We start from the raw sequence: 14805 nt of genomic DNA, 5'->3' as shown, positions 1-14805 counted from the left end.
AAAAAAGGATTTGAAAAGGCAACTTGAAAAGAAAATGGAAATGGAATATAACTTGCACCATTTATACGATAACATCTCAGGCGGACAGCGGTGTCAATCAATAGGGATGCAGGGCGGTGTGGCTGGTAGCGCTGTTAGTCCTGAGTCCAGGATGTTAAAGTTGAATATAATCCAGGCTCCCAAAGTCAACTAAAGAGTAATTAGTTACTCTAAATTGATCGCCGATTGTTGTGTCTCTTTGTTGCCCTGTGATATAGGCAACCTGTCTATTTGGTCACTAGAGATAGACACCAGCCCTTTGTGACTCTACAAGGATTATTGGGTAAAGATAGATAGATGGATAAAACTGTATAATAGAAAATACAACACTGAGCTTGTTTGGGTTTTCATAATGTTTCAGTGGATCGCAGGAACTCATTAGCGTATGTTTGTGATTTTATATGTTGAAAACAGTGGTAGTTTATCATGTAGGCGGTATGGCTTTCTGCCCAGGACAGCCCACCACGGGGAGGAAGGATGGAAAAAAAAAAGTTTTCAATGGCTTTTCTGAGGCTAATTGAGTGTCAGCTTGCCTGGTGTACATGCATTACTGCTGTAGACAACATTTGGCTTTTGAGGCTGAACTGTGCATCTGAGCTGTAGATAAATTATATGGTTATTCTGCTGTTTTCCCAGAAGGGACTGACTCTGAACTGAATTTGATCAAAATCTTACACATATTGTCATTTTTATTTCTGTTCTGAAAACTGCAGTGATAAACTATCCTGGCCACTGATGAGATGAATCTAAACAAACTCACATAGGAGTCTAAAACACCTATATGTGAAGATGGTCTTTTAGTCCTTCAGGGAATTAATTTCTCTTGCAGTCAGAACTAAACTGGTCAGTCTTAGATTATGGCACCTTGAACAAAAGAAATGCAAAGACAATTTCAAGATCAAAGAATCTAATGGGAACAGACCAGAAAAGCGTTTCTAATTATTTATAGTCATTATGGCCACTAAGACTGATTGAAACAAGACTATAATGATACTCATCTATGTATCTAGATTAGGGCTGCAAATAACAATTATTTTTCAAATCGATTAATCTGTAATCTGTCAGTTATCGATAGCCGAAGGTTTCTTTTTTTTTACGAAATTAAACCAGGTGAAACTAAATCTTTTCCACTTGAGGAGTTCTGGATAGGGCGCATTGATGGACATAAAAGTTTTTTTTTTTTATCTTAAATGCAAAATATTTACGTTTTTAACAATATTGATATAACTGCTGGTCTAAGGGTTGCTCTGTCAGCTAAATGCATGTTTTAGAGTCGCTATACTCTATTTAATGATTAATCAATTACTAAATTAGTTAACGATTATTTCAATAATTGATTATTCACGATTAATCCGACAATTGTTTCAGCCCTAATCTAGATTAATTTAAATCTGATCACTACTTTTAGTGGCCGTGTACAGCGGGGTTATATAAGGAGGGACTCTGGAAGCCAAAGTTACCAAAATACACTAATTCAGCTTGTTTGTCCGTCTTTACAGGGGCGGAGCTAGATGGGGGTCCAGAGGTGGCCATGGCTACTCTTAGCCACCCCTGTGGCCACCCGTACCATTTTTTCGCCCTCTAATACAAACAGTGGCAGCAGTAATACTGTGAAGAGGAATGTTTAAACTTATTAAACATCTTAATTTTTCATATATTAATAGTTACTTGTCAACTAAAATGCTGTGGTTAATTATGCACATCAAAATACTAACATTAAAGTTTATATATGCAGAATTCATGCTCTTTTAAGACCCTAATTTTGTGTTATAATGGGTAAAGAGAAAATTTCTCTCTGCAAGTAATCAAGGAGTTTTCTGTGAAATCTTAAATAAATAACTACTTTAATAATAACTTTAAAATCTGTCATATTAATGTTATGCAGAACAATTTTTGATAAACTCGGGTAAATAATGACAATGGAAAATATGTTTCCCCCAGACATTTTGTCCACTATACCTTCTAGACCAGGGGTCACCAACTTTTTTAAGGCTTAGGGCTACTTTATGGGTACTGAGTCATAGGACGGGCTACCAATACTGACCTATGAACTAGAGGAGTCGGCGTTCACCTGAACTTCATAGATAGTAAACATATTTCTATTGTTTCTTTTCATTTCTAATTTGCTTTTAGATATTCTCATTATGAAATCCATATAAATCCTCAAATTTTCTAATTTATTGATATGATAAAATGCTTCATAAATGCTTCAAAATAAGAGCTTCAGTAAAAAATAACATTTCAGATTTAGTCCACTGGTNATATAACTGCTGGTCTAAGGGTTGCTCTGTCAGCTAAATGCATGTTTTAGAGTCGCTATACTCTATTTAATGATTAATCAATTACTAAATTAGTTGACGATTATTTCAATAATTGATTAATCATGATTAATCTGACAAATGTTTCAGCCCTAATCTAGACCAATTTAAATCTGATTATTAATTCAGCTTGTTTGTCTGTCTTTACAGGGGCAGAGCTAGATGGGGGGCCAGAGGTGGCCATGGCCACCCGTAGCCACTCATTGGCCACCACTGTGGCCACCCTTACCATTTTTTTTTTACCTCTCATACAGACGGTGGCAGCAGTAATACTATCAAGAGGAATGTTTAAACTTATTAAACAGTTTAAATTTTCATATATTAATAGTTACTTGACAACTAAAACGCTGTCGTTAATTATGCACATCAAAATACTTACATTAAAGTTTATATATGCAGAATTCAAGCTCTTTTAAGACCCTAATTTTGTGTTTTATGGGGTAAAGAGAAAATTGTGTCTCTGCAAATCATCAAGGAGTTTTCAGTGAAATCATAGATAAATAACTACTTTAATAATAACTTTAAAATCCGTCATATTAATGTTATGCAGAACAATTTTTGATAAAAGTAGGTAAGTAATGAAAGTGGAAAAGATGTTTCCCCCAGACATTTTGTCCACTATACCATCTAGACAGTATGGATGATGAAATATATGCATTTATTTGTAATGAAAAGGCTGTAGAAAAGTATAGTTTGTCTTTATTTAGAAAATATGGATGTTGTGCTTGTTCCTGTTGGAACAGATGGACCCTGAGGTTCTGGCCCCTATCTGCTTTCAGCCGCCCTTCAGTTTACATTGGTTTTTGACTGGCCACCCCTATTACAATTTTCTGTCTATGCCTCTGCATCTTTAAGCCTTATATGTATAATATTTTAGTATATATGGTTGGAAACATACCTGCTGCATGCCATCTGGCAGGTTTCTGACCCGGGTGTCCAGGTGACTGTGCAGAAGCTCTTCCTCTGAGTGGATCTGTTGCAAGAGCCGCTTGGGCTGGACGACCTCCTCTGCAGAGGGCAACCTCCCCTCCAGCCTCACACCTGTATGAAAGACACGCAATGAAAACTGATATGAATGGGTCCCTTTCAGGGGTCTCTGAAGTACTCTCTCTATTGCCATTACGCTCCTGCATATTTCTGATTATTATATGGGAAAATATGAGGGAGTTAAAAAAAAATGTTTTATTCGTTGCAGAAATCATAGGATTCACCTTACCCGTCTCGGCGCAGCTCGCACAGACTGCGGCGAACAGCAGGCATCTCACTGGGAGCATGATGCTCTCATAGTCCCGGGGATTGTCTCGATGCTGCGCCGTTAGATGAAGAAGCGGCAGGAGCGGAACTGATGCTGGCAGAGAGGACGAACACGGCAGCTGCTCTCCTTCAAACACCGCGTCCGCATTTCTCAAAGACCTCTGCCACCGATTAATTATTCTTGATAGGGGGGTTACCAAAAGCACACCTGTCAGGGCGCGCGCGCGAGCGTGTGTCGGCTGCTTCAAGAGAGCAGGAGACCAAGCGAAGAGCCCGCGAGCCTGGAATAAAGGGAGCGCGTGGGGCTTTACGTGTTTCACCCTCCTTCCTACTTGGAGAGATGAGCCTTTAAGGATTTCAGAACTAATCATCTGCTAAACCAGTGGCGGTTCTAGACCAAATGTACCAGGGGGCCAGGAGGGGGGCGGCGTGTTTTCATTGGGGCACAGAAAAGCATTGAAATAAAAAACATGGCAAAGGATTCAAATATATGAAGAGGGCTGCATGAAGTAAAATTTTTATTCAGTTAGGTTTAATTAAAATTCAATTTCTTATGAGGTCAATATACATTCATAATTTAGGAATTTTACCTATTTTACACTTAATTTAACTTAAAACTGGGATCCTATCTCAATATCGCTGAAGCTCAGGGGTGGAGCTACATGGGGGGCCAGGGGTGGCCATGGCCACCCTTAGCTAATCATTGGCCACCCCTACTATCACCCCCCCACCCCGCCCCAATACAGGTGGTGGCAGCAGTAATACTCGTGGAATATTAAAAATATTAAAAATCTTCATATATTAACAATTACTTGACAACAAAATCACTGGTTAATATGTGGTTAATTTGGTTATGTACATCAATATACTAACATTAAAGATGATAAATACAGAATTCTTGCTCTTTTCAGAATGAAATTTTGTCTTATGGGGTAAAGAAAGTATGTGTTTTTGCAAGTCATCTAAGAGTCTTCAGTGAAATCATAGACAACTATTTTAATAAATCAATTTATGTAGATATTAGTACTTGTAAATATCAATTTTTATGCAGAATGATTTTTGATAAAAGTAGGTAGGTAGGTAATGACAATGGGAAATATGTTTGCCCAAGAACTCAAACCTGAAACAATTTTATCCATTATACCTTTTATCTAGAAACCATGGATGTTTAAATAAATGTGCTATTTGTTTGGAAAGACTGTAGGAAAGTATAGTTTGTCTTTATTTAGAAAAAATAAATGTTTTGCTTGTTAATTTTCATGGTGGAATAGTGTAGATTGAACATGAGGTTCTGGCGCCGATCCACTATCGGTCACCCCTTAGTATACACTGGGTATTGCCTGGCCACCCTTATAAAAAGGTTCTGGCTATGCCTCTGCTGAAGCTATCACCTTATTGTTTTTAAATAATTAGTAAAACATCAGTTGTAAAGAAAAAAAATGAAATAGATCCAAAGGACCTATCAGTAACCATGTCTGTTCCAGCACATATCATCATTAGAATTTCTTTTAAGTATTATTTCTTCAGTACAGGGGCCAGGACATGATTTACAGGGGCACTGGCCCCCATTGGCCCTTGTCTAGAACCGCCCATGTGCTAAACAGTTATCAATGGTGACAGAAAGTGAGCTTTACCACAAAATATGGCTTTAAACCGGCAAAAAAAAGAAAAAAAATATATCTTTACAACCGCAGGGAAAGACATTAAAATGTGTTCATTAATATTAGAAACTGCCTTTATAAAGCTCCAAGAGCAGGGGAGGATCTAGGATTCTAGGAGACCAGGGGCTTAGCACTGAGGAGGAAGATGAGAGTGTAGACTTTCTGCTAAATCCCGTTCTAATGTTAAATATGACAGATTTCTGAATTGAGGAAATTTCTAGTATACTACATGCTATCACACATACCAATTCCCCTCCATAACATGGGATTAAATAAACGTACCTGCAATTCTTTGTGTTTATTCCTCTCTTCATCAACAACAAACTCTGTGGATTTGGGGACGGTTGATCATTATCTGTTATCAGAAGGAAATATGACTGAGAATGAATTGAGAAAGCTTTCTGGATGGAGAGAGAAACATCTTTAAACTTGGAAAACAAAGTCCAGTTTTTTTGTTGTTGGAATATTTGAAAATTGTTAGAAAAACATTTAAACAGAAAAAAAAAACATTTCATTAAGATCTTCAAAGGGGGAACGGATTATATCAGGTGGCTAAAATATATGATTTCCCTCTCTATGATCAAATATCACCAAATCCAGTGGGTTTGTTGTTGATGAAGAGAGGAAAAAAACACTGTTAAAGACTTGCAGGTCAATTAATTTCTTCCCATGTTATTGAGGGGAACAGATTATTTCAGGCAGCTGAAATATCCATTCTCTCCTCTCCTCCTCTTATATCTTTGGGAAATAAAGAGCAACTGTTTCCAAATTCTCTGAAATTATGTGTGATAGCATGTAGTATGCTATAAATGTCCTTAATCCAGTAATCTGTCATATTTTACATTAGGACGGGATTTACACTCTCATCTTTGCAGGAACTCTTAATTTCCAGTACTGCAAATTTTACTCAGATCAGCTCAGAAGCGACATCCGGATAGCACTTATTATGGGGACTCCAGATGAACTTCTACTGAGTTTTAATGTGTTTGCGGGGATTTGGATTATGTCTCTAACAGTGGACATGCACCTATGATGACAGTTTCAGACTCGTCCATGATTTCTAAGTGGGAGAACTTACAACATAGCACAAAGTTCAAATACTTATTTTCTTGATTGGACCTGGTTTGTCATCAGCAGTTCAGTTCCTGACTGAGTTTATTTTTGTTGACTGAAACTAATGAAGTTAGGAAAATTAGAAAAACAAACATATTTTTGTTAACTGCAAGAAAAATCTAATTCAGACCACGCAAAAAAATATATCTGAAACTTAGTTTACAAAATTGAACCAACTAAAGAGAGAATTTGCTTATTTTTGTTTCTGTCTTTATCACAAAACCTAGACCTCTTTGATACCAGCTGTAGTTTTTGGTTTCCGTTTTAACTTTTTTTTTTTTTTAACTGTACCACATTACACAAGCAGATGGCAGGTGGGACATTTGTGTTGCTGATGGGTTCTGTTCTTACGCAAGATTTTATTTGTATTATTTTAATGTTTTTCTCAATTTCGCCCTAGTTATGAAAGTCTCATTACATAAAAAAACAAGAATATAACAAACTAGGGCTGCAACTTGCAATTTTTTTTTTTAAATCCATCAGACTGGTGATCATTTTCTGGATGAATCGATTAATAATTGAACAGCCAAAGGTTCCTTAAAGACTTTTTACAAAATTTAACCAGGTGAGGCAAAAAAATGCACCGCTTCAGGAGTTCTGAATAGAGCATTTTGAAAGATAAAAGCATTTTTTTTTTTATCTCAAAATTTATGCAAATCATTTTTTTTTATATATATATATATTTTTTTACAATTTTGTTAAAATTACTGCTCTAAGTGGGTTGTTCTGTCAGCTGAAGGCATTTTTTAGTCTCTATACTCCAGTTAACGATTAACAAATTAGTTGATTATTTCAATAATCAATCTGACTGTTCAGCACCAACTAATAAAAACTTAACTAAAAGAATTAAAATCAAAAGTCTAAATAAATACCCGATGAAAAGTTTAAAACAATATTAACCTTGATTGAGACAAAAAAAAAAAATCAGTAATTTTAATGACAAAACCTTCAAATATCACATTAATATTGTGCTTTGGATTTGTTCTAGTTTCATAAATATACATCCAGAGAACTGCTTATCAAACATTGTTTATGCTGTTAGCAGAGATGGTCTGATAAGCAGCTACCCTTGTTTTTAACTTTGATACCAACAAGCTGAGTCAGCATTTATTAAGATGACAGGAAAAAAAAAATGTCTTCAGAAAAATAGCTACAAACTGTTTATTTAAAACAAGAAACATGTAATAATTATTTCTAGGAAAACAGCTGGTCTTCAGTAAAATAAAATCATTTGTAAACTGTTTTTGTGATGGGTTTTATGGCTTGGGGTTAAAACATCTTCCAGTAAAGCCTCTGTGGAAGTGTGGCACTCTACCTGCATTTTACAAAGCCTGTCCTTTGGCGCACCTTCAGAGGGCAGGAACAGCTATATGACATTCATCGGAGAGTTTGTATCCTCAGCTATACGAACGCCTCCGCTGTTTGACCATCAACATCTCATGTGGGATCTGAGCCAGGCATAGCACTTAGAGTAATTGAGTAATGCTTCCCCTTTCACAAAATGGCCTCATTAAACTCTCAATGCAGCCGTGTGTTCTCTGACGGACACAGCGAATGACTGCAGTCAGCAAAACACAACATTACATCAGATTCCGTAGTCCAACACAACTTTACAACAGAAGATAAAGTGAAATGTTAAAATCATAGAAAACGCAGCTCGAAAGAGACAAAGAAATGTTAAGGATCAGTTTTAAAAACAACTTCATAAGCTGTAAGTCAATATTTATTCAGAATAAAGCATTTGACAAGCTTGCTTGCTTTCAAGTAAAATTCATCTAGTAAAAGAAATACAATTAGTGCTGAACCTCAACAATCTGCACCACAGTTCTGGAAAAAGTCGGAGAATCCGCATCCTTTCTGAACAGCGACGTTGCCGGGGACGACGGCTGAAGGACAGTGTGCAGGTGAGACTCGTAGCTGCTGTTGCGCATCCAGGGACAAGGCCTGTGGAGTAGCTCTCTGTCCAGCTCACGGTTCTGCTCTGTGGTGGTCGGAGGCGACTGAAGGTCGCAGTCCCAGTCGGAGTCTGTTGACCCAGAGGAGTGCGTGGCGATGTCTGGGATGAGGGCTGGCTCGATCCACATTGAGGTAGAGAGGGAAGGTGAGGGCTGAGAGTGTCGACTGGAGATTGCACATGTAGTTTTGTTATTATCTAAAGGGGATTTAGAGTCTGTTCCTTTTGAGGGTGGGTGACCTGCAGAAGAATCTATTTGAAACAGTGTTTGAGTCAATTTCTGAGCAGCGGAGAAGGAACCTGTGCGGTCCATCTGTTCTGGGTCCATCTGAGGGAAGGTTTGTCTTACAGGATAAGACGCATGACTGTACAACGAACAGGCCACAACTTTTGCTAGATTGTCGCTTTGTGCTTTTAAAGGGCTAAGCCTTTGTCTGCAACATCCACTCTTTTCTTCAGCGCTCTTCATCCTCTTACTGCTCTGTTCAGGACTGGCTGATCTACAGCGCTTTTTAGGGTTTGGTGCCACAGCTGTCAATCCAGGATATGAATTGGAAGTACTTGATGACCGAGGAGGAGACTTTAAATCTGTGTTGCAAAGTGAATTCAAATCCAACTTCCCTTGCAAACTGGACCCGGCAAAAAAGACAGGAAGTAATGTGGGGAGCAGAGGTTCTAAACCACCTTTCTCAGTGTTCATTTCACAAATTTGCTCTGCCCTGTTGTCTTCTGAGTAGTACTTTTGAGGACTGAGGATTGGGGGTTCTGAGTAGGTGCCGTAAGGATCCATAACACTGCGGGGAAAAGGAACTTGGGGGCTAAGAACTGGAGGGAGAGAGTAAGGGTCTGAAAGGAGACATGGAGCATCAGGTTCCTGCTGTTGGTCGAGCGGTTCAATGGTAAGTACGGGCATAGTTGGGCTTGAAACCCGAGGCTGGACTTGATGGGACTGCTGCTGTGCCTCAGTTACAACAGGCTGATTGTCAGTCAGTTGAAAAGAAATGTCTTGGCTTGTACGTTTCAATCCTTTTGATGGACTTGCCGGGTTACACAACGGTTGACCACAGGAAGGGTTGGGAATATGGCCACTGAAGGGGGAATCGTCTCTCTTGAGGACCTGAACAGTATACTCCACCTCAACGTCAGAACACAGCTCTAGCTCACAGTCATCGATGACAGGCAGAGGAGTCGGTGATCTAATGAAAGGAAAAGAGAACAGTTAAAGGCGTGCTTTACAAATGCCTACCGTGCCTTTGAAAAGTATTCATAATCTTCAACATTTAAGCATTTTTTCCCAAAACCCCAAACTTTAATTAATTATACGTCTCTACCCAATTAAACACCTAGAGACTGAAAGCTGTTCACTATTCTTTACAAAATATACCAAGCTTAATTAGACTGGATGGAGAGCTTCCAATTTTTAATCATGGCCTTCAACCAAATTTGATTTCCCATGATGCTGCCAGCATGTTTCACAATAGACCAGATGAGTCCATGATTATTAGCTGTGTTAGCATCCAATCAAACAGAACTTTAGTCTTGGTCTCATCTGAACAGAGCTCCTTGTTTTCCACAGCATAGCTTTTGGCATAATTAAAAAATGTATTTGCTTTTCCTGACATTATTCCATTTTAAAATCTAAAGTGTTTTTTGAAGTAGAGTACAAACAACAAAGTTTGTTATATAAACAATTTCCTGATTCACATATTTTATAAAACACTACAGCTGACTAATAATTTTGAATCGATTCCTTTACATTTTTGCTAAACCGATGTCTAGGGAATGAGATCGATTCATTTTATAGTGACCCACTTGACGTTCACATTCAAATAAGCAGGAAAGATGCACTCAAGATTACTTCAAGCCAGACAGCTGCAAATATAGCCACTAAGTTGACTGAAGACATTAACAAATTGGGGCTGACCAGCAAACAACCTGTAGCTGTTAAAGATAACACTGCAAATATGGTTTGTGCAGTGGAGACAATGCAGCTCATGCATGTCTGCTGTGTCATGTCTGCTTGCTCGAGTGAGGCTTCACTTTTTCACTCTTCACAAACAAGTTTGCACTTTTGAGATAGTTTTGTTCATATCTCAAGTTTAAACTGTCTGATTTACAAGTTTGCACTTGGTGTTTAATATGACAGGAAAAAAAATACATGAGAATTTTGAAACACAGTTGAACCACTTTCATTATTGTAAAAACAGATCGAATCGAAATTAATCGATTTAGAACTGTATGAATTAAAATCAAATCGATTTAGGACTTTGGCGAAAATACCCAGCCCTACAGCTGAGCTGACTGTACATTTTTTTCTTTTTTATGGCTTAAGGAGAGCAGTGGGCTTCATGCTTTTAAAACTGGGTTTGAATTGAGGCAAGCCATTCTCAAGCACATATCATGGAGCTCATTTTGAGTCTGGATCTGTATTTATTTTTTATTCTGTTCATGGTGGAGAATCCTGCTTCACAGCAGTAGGTTGAGCCAAACATACTCAAACATACTCGCCCGGCTTGCCACGGGTTTGCCTCCTGTGTCTAATAGTGGCTCGCAGCAGTGACCCAGGCTGACACAGCTCATTGGCTAATTTGTATCACATGTAGCCTGGTCGTGTACGCTCCAGAAGGGTTTACCATGTTAATAAGAGAAGTGGTGCAAGTGAATTTAGACACTGTCGTCAGACAACATGCATTAATTTATAAATGTTTTAAAACAGGTTGGGTCCGGAATAGCCAGCAGATGGGTCCCGATCCGGACCGCGGTCAACTAATCCGTTACCTCTGCTCTAGGAGAACTGAGCACACACAACGAGCAAACATAAACAGCCGTGTGCACCATCTGCTGGCAATGCTGCTGAACTATTAGAAAGCCAGCAGTCAAAATGTATGTATAACTAAATAAATATATCAGCAGGATTCGGTAATCTTTAGATACACTTTGCATGCCACCAGAGAAAGCTGCAATAACATGCCAAGCAACTTTAAAGTAGTATATTACATCAAATGTTTCTAAAATATTTTTTTGGTAGGAGAGAAACAAAATGTGGAAAAATGTTTAAAAAGGTGTGAATAATTCCACAAGGTATTGCACATATTGGCCAAAACGAACTATGAAGCCGTACCTTTCTTCTGATTCCTGAGGTGGATTGGAGTCAAAACATGGAAGCATTTCAGCCACAAGCTGATCCACAGCTTTGTAGTTTGAGGGGTCAAGCACAAATGAACGGTGCTGATCTGACTGTAAATGCTACAAAAGCAAAAAAGAACATGTGAGGGGTAAAACAGGGAAAATAAAATAACAGGCAAAATATAACCTTAAAACCTCTGACCTCCTCCAGGTTAGTAAAAGTTTCACAACAGCATTCACAGTAGGATGAGTCCTTTTTGCGTAGCCGCCAAGGGGAGGGGTTACAGCTGACCGAGGTTTGAGATTTTCCTTGGAGGCTCTTTTCAGCTTTATTTTCTCTAATCACAAATAAAACATTGTAAACATCAACTATCAACAAGCTTTACATTTATATTCGGACAAAGAGTATGACAAACCTCTTTTTATTGTGTTCTTGCCCTGAGGGTTGTTTGAAGAGCGGAGGAGGAGGAGATTCAAAGGGACTAAATCGACCCAAGAAGTAAAGGGAAGGAAAGGCCAAAGACTGCATATGCAGAGGCTTGTATTTCCTGTTTTATGACAAACATAAAATGAACAAAACACAATAAGAAACACGACATAAAGTGAAACAAAGCTTAGACTTTGTATTTAATATAAAACATATACATGCACTGATTTAAAAAAAAGGTTGATAATTCATCTGACCCAAGCTGGGCTTCCAGATCTAATGGGATCAATTTCCAGACATTAACCAGAGCACTTCAATTACTTAAACGAGAGACCAAATGAAAGGATGTGTTCACACTTTGAGATCCCTCGTCAGCAAGGCCTTATCAAAAAGAAATACGATTCAGCGCTAAGCTCCTGGGGGTGTTCATCCCCTGGGGGAGTTGGCTTGTTACCTTACATAATAGGACATCTTAACAAGTTTAATTAGGAAACTTAGTTGAGGGCAAATGAAAAATGACTGAATGAGTGCATCGAGAGCAGGATATTTTTACATGACTCCCACAAAAAATTGGGGATATGGTTTAATTAAAAAAAGTTACAAAAGTTTGTTTTTTTTCTTTCATTCTAAAAAAAAATTCAATACAAATTTATATAACTTTGAGACAATGAAACTCACCGGTTCACGTCTTCAATTTTAAGATACGGAGTCCGTAAAGATGTAGCTGTGAGGAGAACACAATGAGAGCAGTCAGGAAATGATGACATTAACTACTATTGTGGGGAAGTATAAAGCTGGAAATAAGGAAGACTAACCTTTAACAACAGGCAAACTTTGTTTAGTGGACGACTTCTACATAAATGTTACAACAACAAAAAAAACATAGCATCAGAATTCAAAACACGTTTTCACAGTCTGATGTTTAACTAATTTACTTAGCGGTCTGTTAACACATCCCATTAAAATGATCAGAACAATAACTTCTTCCACATTTTCAACCTCTGTTAAATGAGTTAAGGTTTCTGTAAGATATAAGTATTGTCTATAAACCAGACATTTACCTCGGGCCTCCTGTGTTTAGCACTGAAGCTCTCTCTAGTTAAATGCTTCAGATATAGAAGGACATCTGACATCAGATTAAGGGTCATCACAGCTATGAAGGTCCACAATGGTTTACCAATCTCAGCAAACTGTCTAACACACACATTTTAACTGTTTTCTTAAAGGTTACACCTCCTAACAACTGGAGAACAGTATTACTTTGCATTCAGGAGATTTAATTAGTATTGCAAAAAAGATTTTATTAAAACTATTGTCATATACCAAGCTGATTTAGCTGTAACAAGTTAAAATGACGCCATCTACTGTGAGTGCTGGGTACTGCTCGTCAGAACCCCTCAACTTGGCCAAAAGGATACCATCCACATGCAGGATCTTGACTCCCCATGATCGAGCATTGGACAACACACTGCTCTTCTGCTGTCGCTCCTACAGATCCCCCGGAAACAGTTACAGTTAAAAACTTACAGAGCACAAATATATAAAAAGAGGATCATTATTTTCATTTGTTTTTTCTACCAATCCTTACTTTGTTGGAAATAGCTTTCTCAAGGAGAGCCTTCCCCCGGCTGCCACAAGCCTGAAGGAACAAAATCAGATCAAATATACAATAACATAAAGAAATAACAGAAAGGTGGATGATTAAAGACATTTTTTTAAAATTAAAATGGAAAACACCTTAAGATTTTAAAGAAATTACAGTTTTTCACATTAAACCAGAGCACACATGAAATCAACTTTTCTAGGAATAACCAACTATTACAGAAAAAGGTTTCAAGTTGTAAAAGTAATCTTTCTTAGTTTATAAAAAAATTAAATAAAAATTCCAGATAACGCAGCTTATGACTTTACTAGGTAAGAGGGCTCGGTTCTAACAAACTAGTGCATATTTTCCTGACGCAATCATACAGCTCACATTTTAGACCTTTGCAAGTTTTCTTTTTCACCGCAATTGGAACAAAAAACTTCTGTGTTTTTCATTAAGATTTTTGTGTGACAAACCAATACAATATGGTCTAGAAATTGTATAATAAAACCAGAAGAAAACATGTTTTTTAAGGTTTTGTCCAAAAACCCATGAAAAGCGAATAATTAATATGTATTCGATATAGAATCCAGTTGTTAAAATTAAACTACCTTACTAGAGTCCATCTGTGAACCTTACTTAATGTCAGAAGTTTGTTAGAGAACATTAGTGAAAAAAAACAGAATCCTTATAAAAAAAAATAAACTTTCTAGCCAGCTTTCTTCAGAAAACATGGAAGACCACAGACATAACGAAAACAGGGCTGAACTTCTCTGCAAAAATCTACATTTTTGCAGAGAAGTTAATTTTTTTTATTTTACCATAACTGCAATTGTATTTTGCTTTTCCATTGCATATAACACTAACATGACATGTAGATGTTTCTCTCTATGGTTTCATTATTTTCATAACCACTCTTGCTTGTTTAAAGACTGTTAGTATGGTGCTGTTAAGTGAAGAAGAACCCACATTAACTTTAATACCGCAACCTAAAGGGCTGAAGTGAAAAAGTCAGTGTTTTACTCCTGTTAGATAATTTGACCAAAATTGAGTGCCTCTGCAATTTAGAAATTGGGATTTGTTGAATTGAATTTATATTTCAAATGCAATTATTCAGCCATCCCATAAAAGACAAAAATGTTCAATCCTTTCTTCACAGAATTAAAAAAGGTATGGTTTAAGATTTAAAGGAATAGTACACCCAAAACATGATTAGCCTTCATTTTCTACTCACCCCCATGCTGAACAACACCCTGGAGTACTTTTTTGATATCTCAAATACATCTGGAGATCTGGGAGGCTTCTTGCTGTCTGCTGACATTCAAATA

General features: G+C 37.6%; 2 protein-coding genes across 4 annotated transcripts in view; both read right to left on the bottom strand.

Moving 5' to 3' along the window:
* The window catches only part of LOC107099766 (disintegrin and metalloproteinase domain-containing protein 11-like), a 41430-nt gene extending 37488 nt beyond the window's left edge, over positions 1-3942 (bottom strand). Inside the window, exons 1-2 of one of the 2 annotated variants that reach the window (XM_015398026.1) lie at positions 3574-3942; positions 3256-3398 (exon numbers count right to left, since the gene is read on the bottom strand). In XM_015398026.1, the coding sequence (XP_015253512.1) occupies positions 3256-3398; positions 3574-3631 (201 nt within the window). In that variant the 5' untranslated portion in view covers positions 3632-3942. The remainder of the gene's footprint in view (positions 1-3255; positions 3399-3573) is intronic. The other variant, XM_015398027.1, reaches the window with a different exon arrangement.
* A 3413-nt stretch (positions 3943-7355) lies between these two features.
* The window catches only part of LOC107099756, a 10999-nt gene continuing 3549 nt past the window's right edge, over positions 7356-14805 (bottom strand). The window contains exons 4-12 of one of the 2 annotated variants that reach the window (XM_015398013.1): positions 13481-13531; positions 13311-13380; positions 12954-13018; positions 12708-12744; positions 12571-12616; positions 11882-12013; positions 11668-11803; positions 11461-11585; positions 7356-9535 (exon numbers count right to left, since the gene is read on the bottom strand). In XM_015398013.1, coding sequence (XP_015253499.1) covers positions 8179-9535; positions 11461-11585; positions 11668-11803; positions 11882-12013; positions 12571-12616; positions 12708-12744; positions 12954-13018; positions 13311-13380; positions 13481-13531 — 2019 coding nt within the window. In that variant the 3' untranslated portion in view covers positions 7356-8178. The remainder of the gene's footprint in view (positions 9536-11460; positions 11586-11667; positions 11804-11881; positions 12014-12570; positions 12617-12707; positions 12745-12953; positions 13019-13310; positions 13381-13480; positions 13532-14805) is intronic. The other variant, XM_015398012.1, reaches the window with a different exon arrangement.

Source organism: Cyprinodon variegatus, unplaced genomic scaffold (assembly GCF_000732505.1).
Source record: "Cyprinodon variegatus isolate N-32 unplaced genomic scaffold, C_variegatus-1.0 Scaffold904, whole genome shotgun sequence".
NCBI lineage: Eukaryota > Metazoa > Chordata > Actinopteri > Cyprinodontiformes > Cyprinodontidae > Cyprinodon > Cyprinodon variegatus.
The sequence above is the reverse complement of the archived record's forward strand: the minus strand, read 5'-3'. Positions and strand labels throughout refer to the sequence as shown.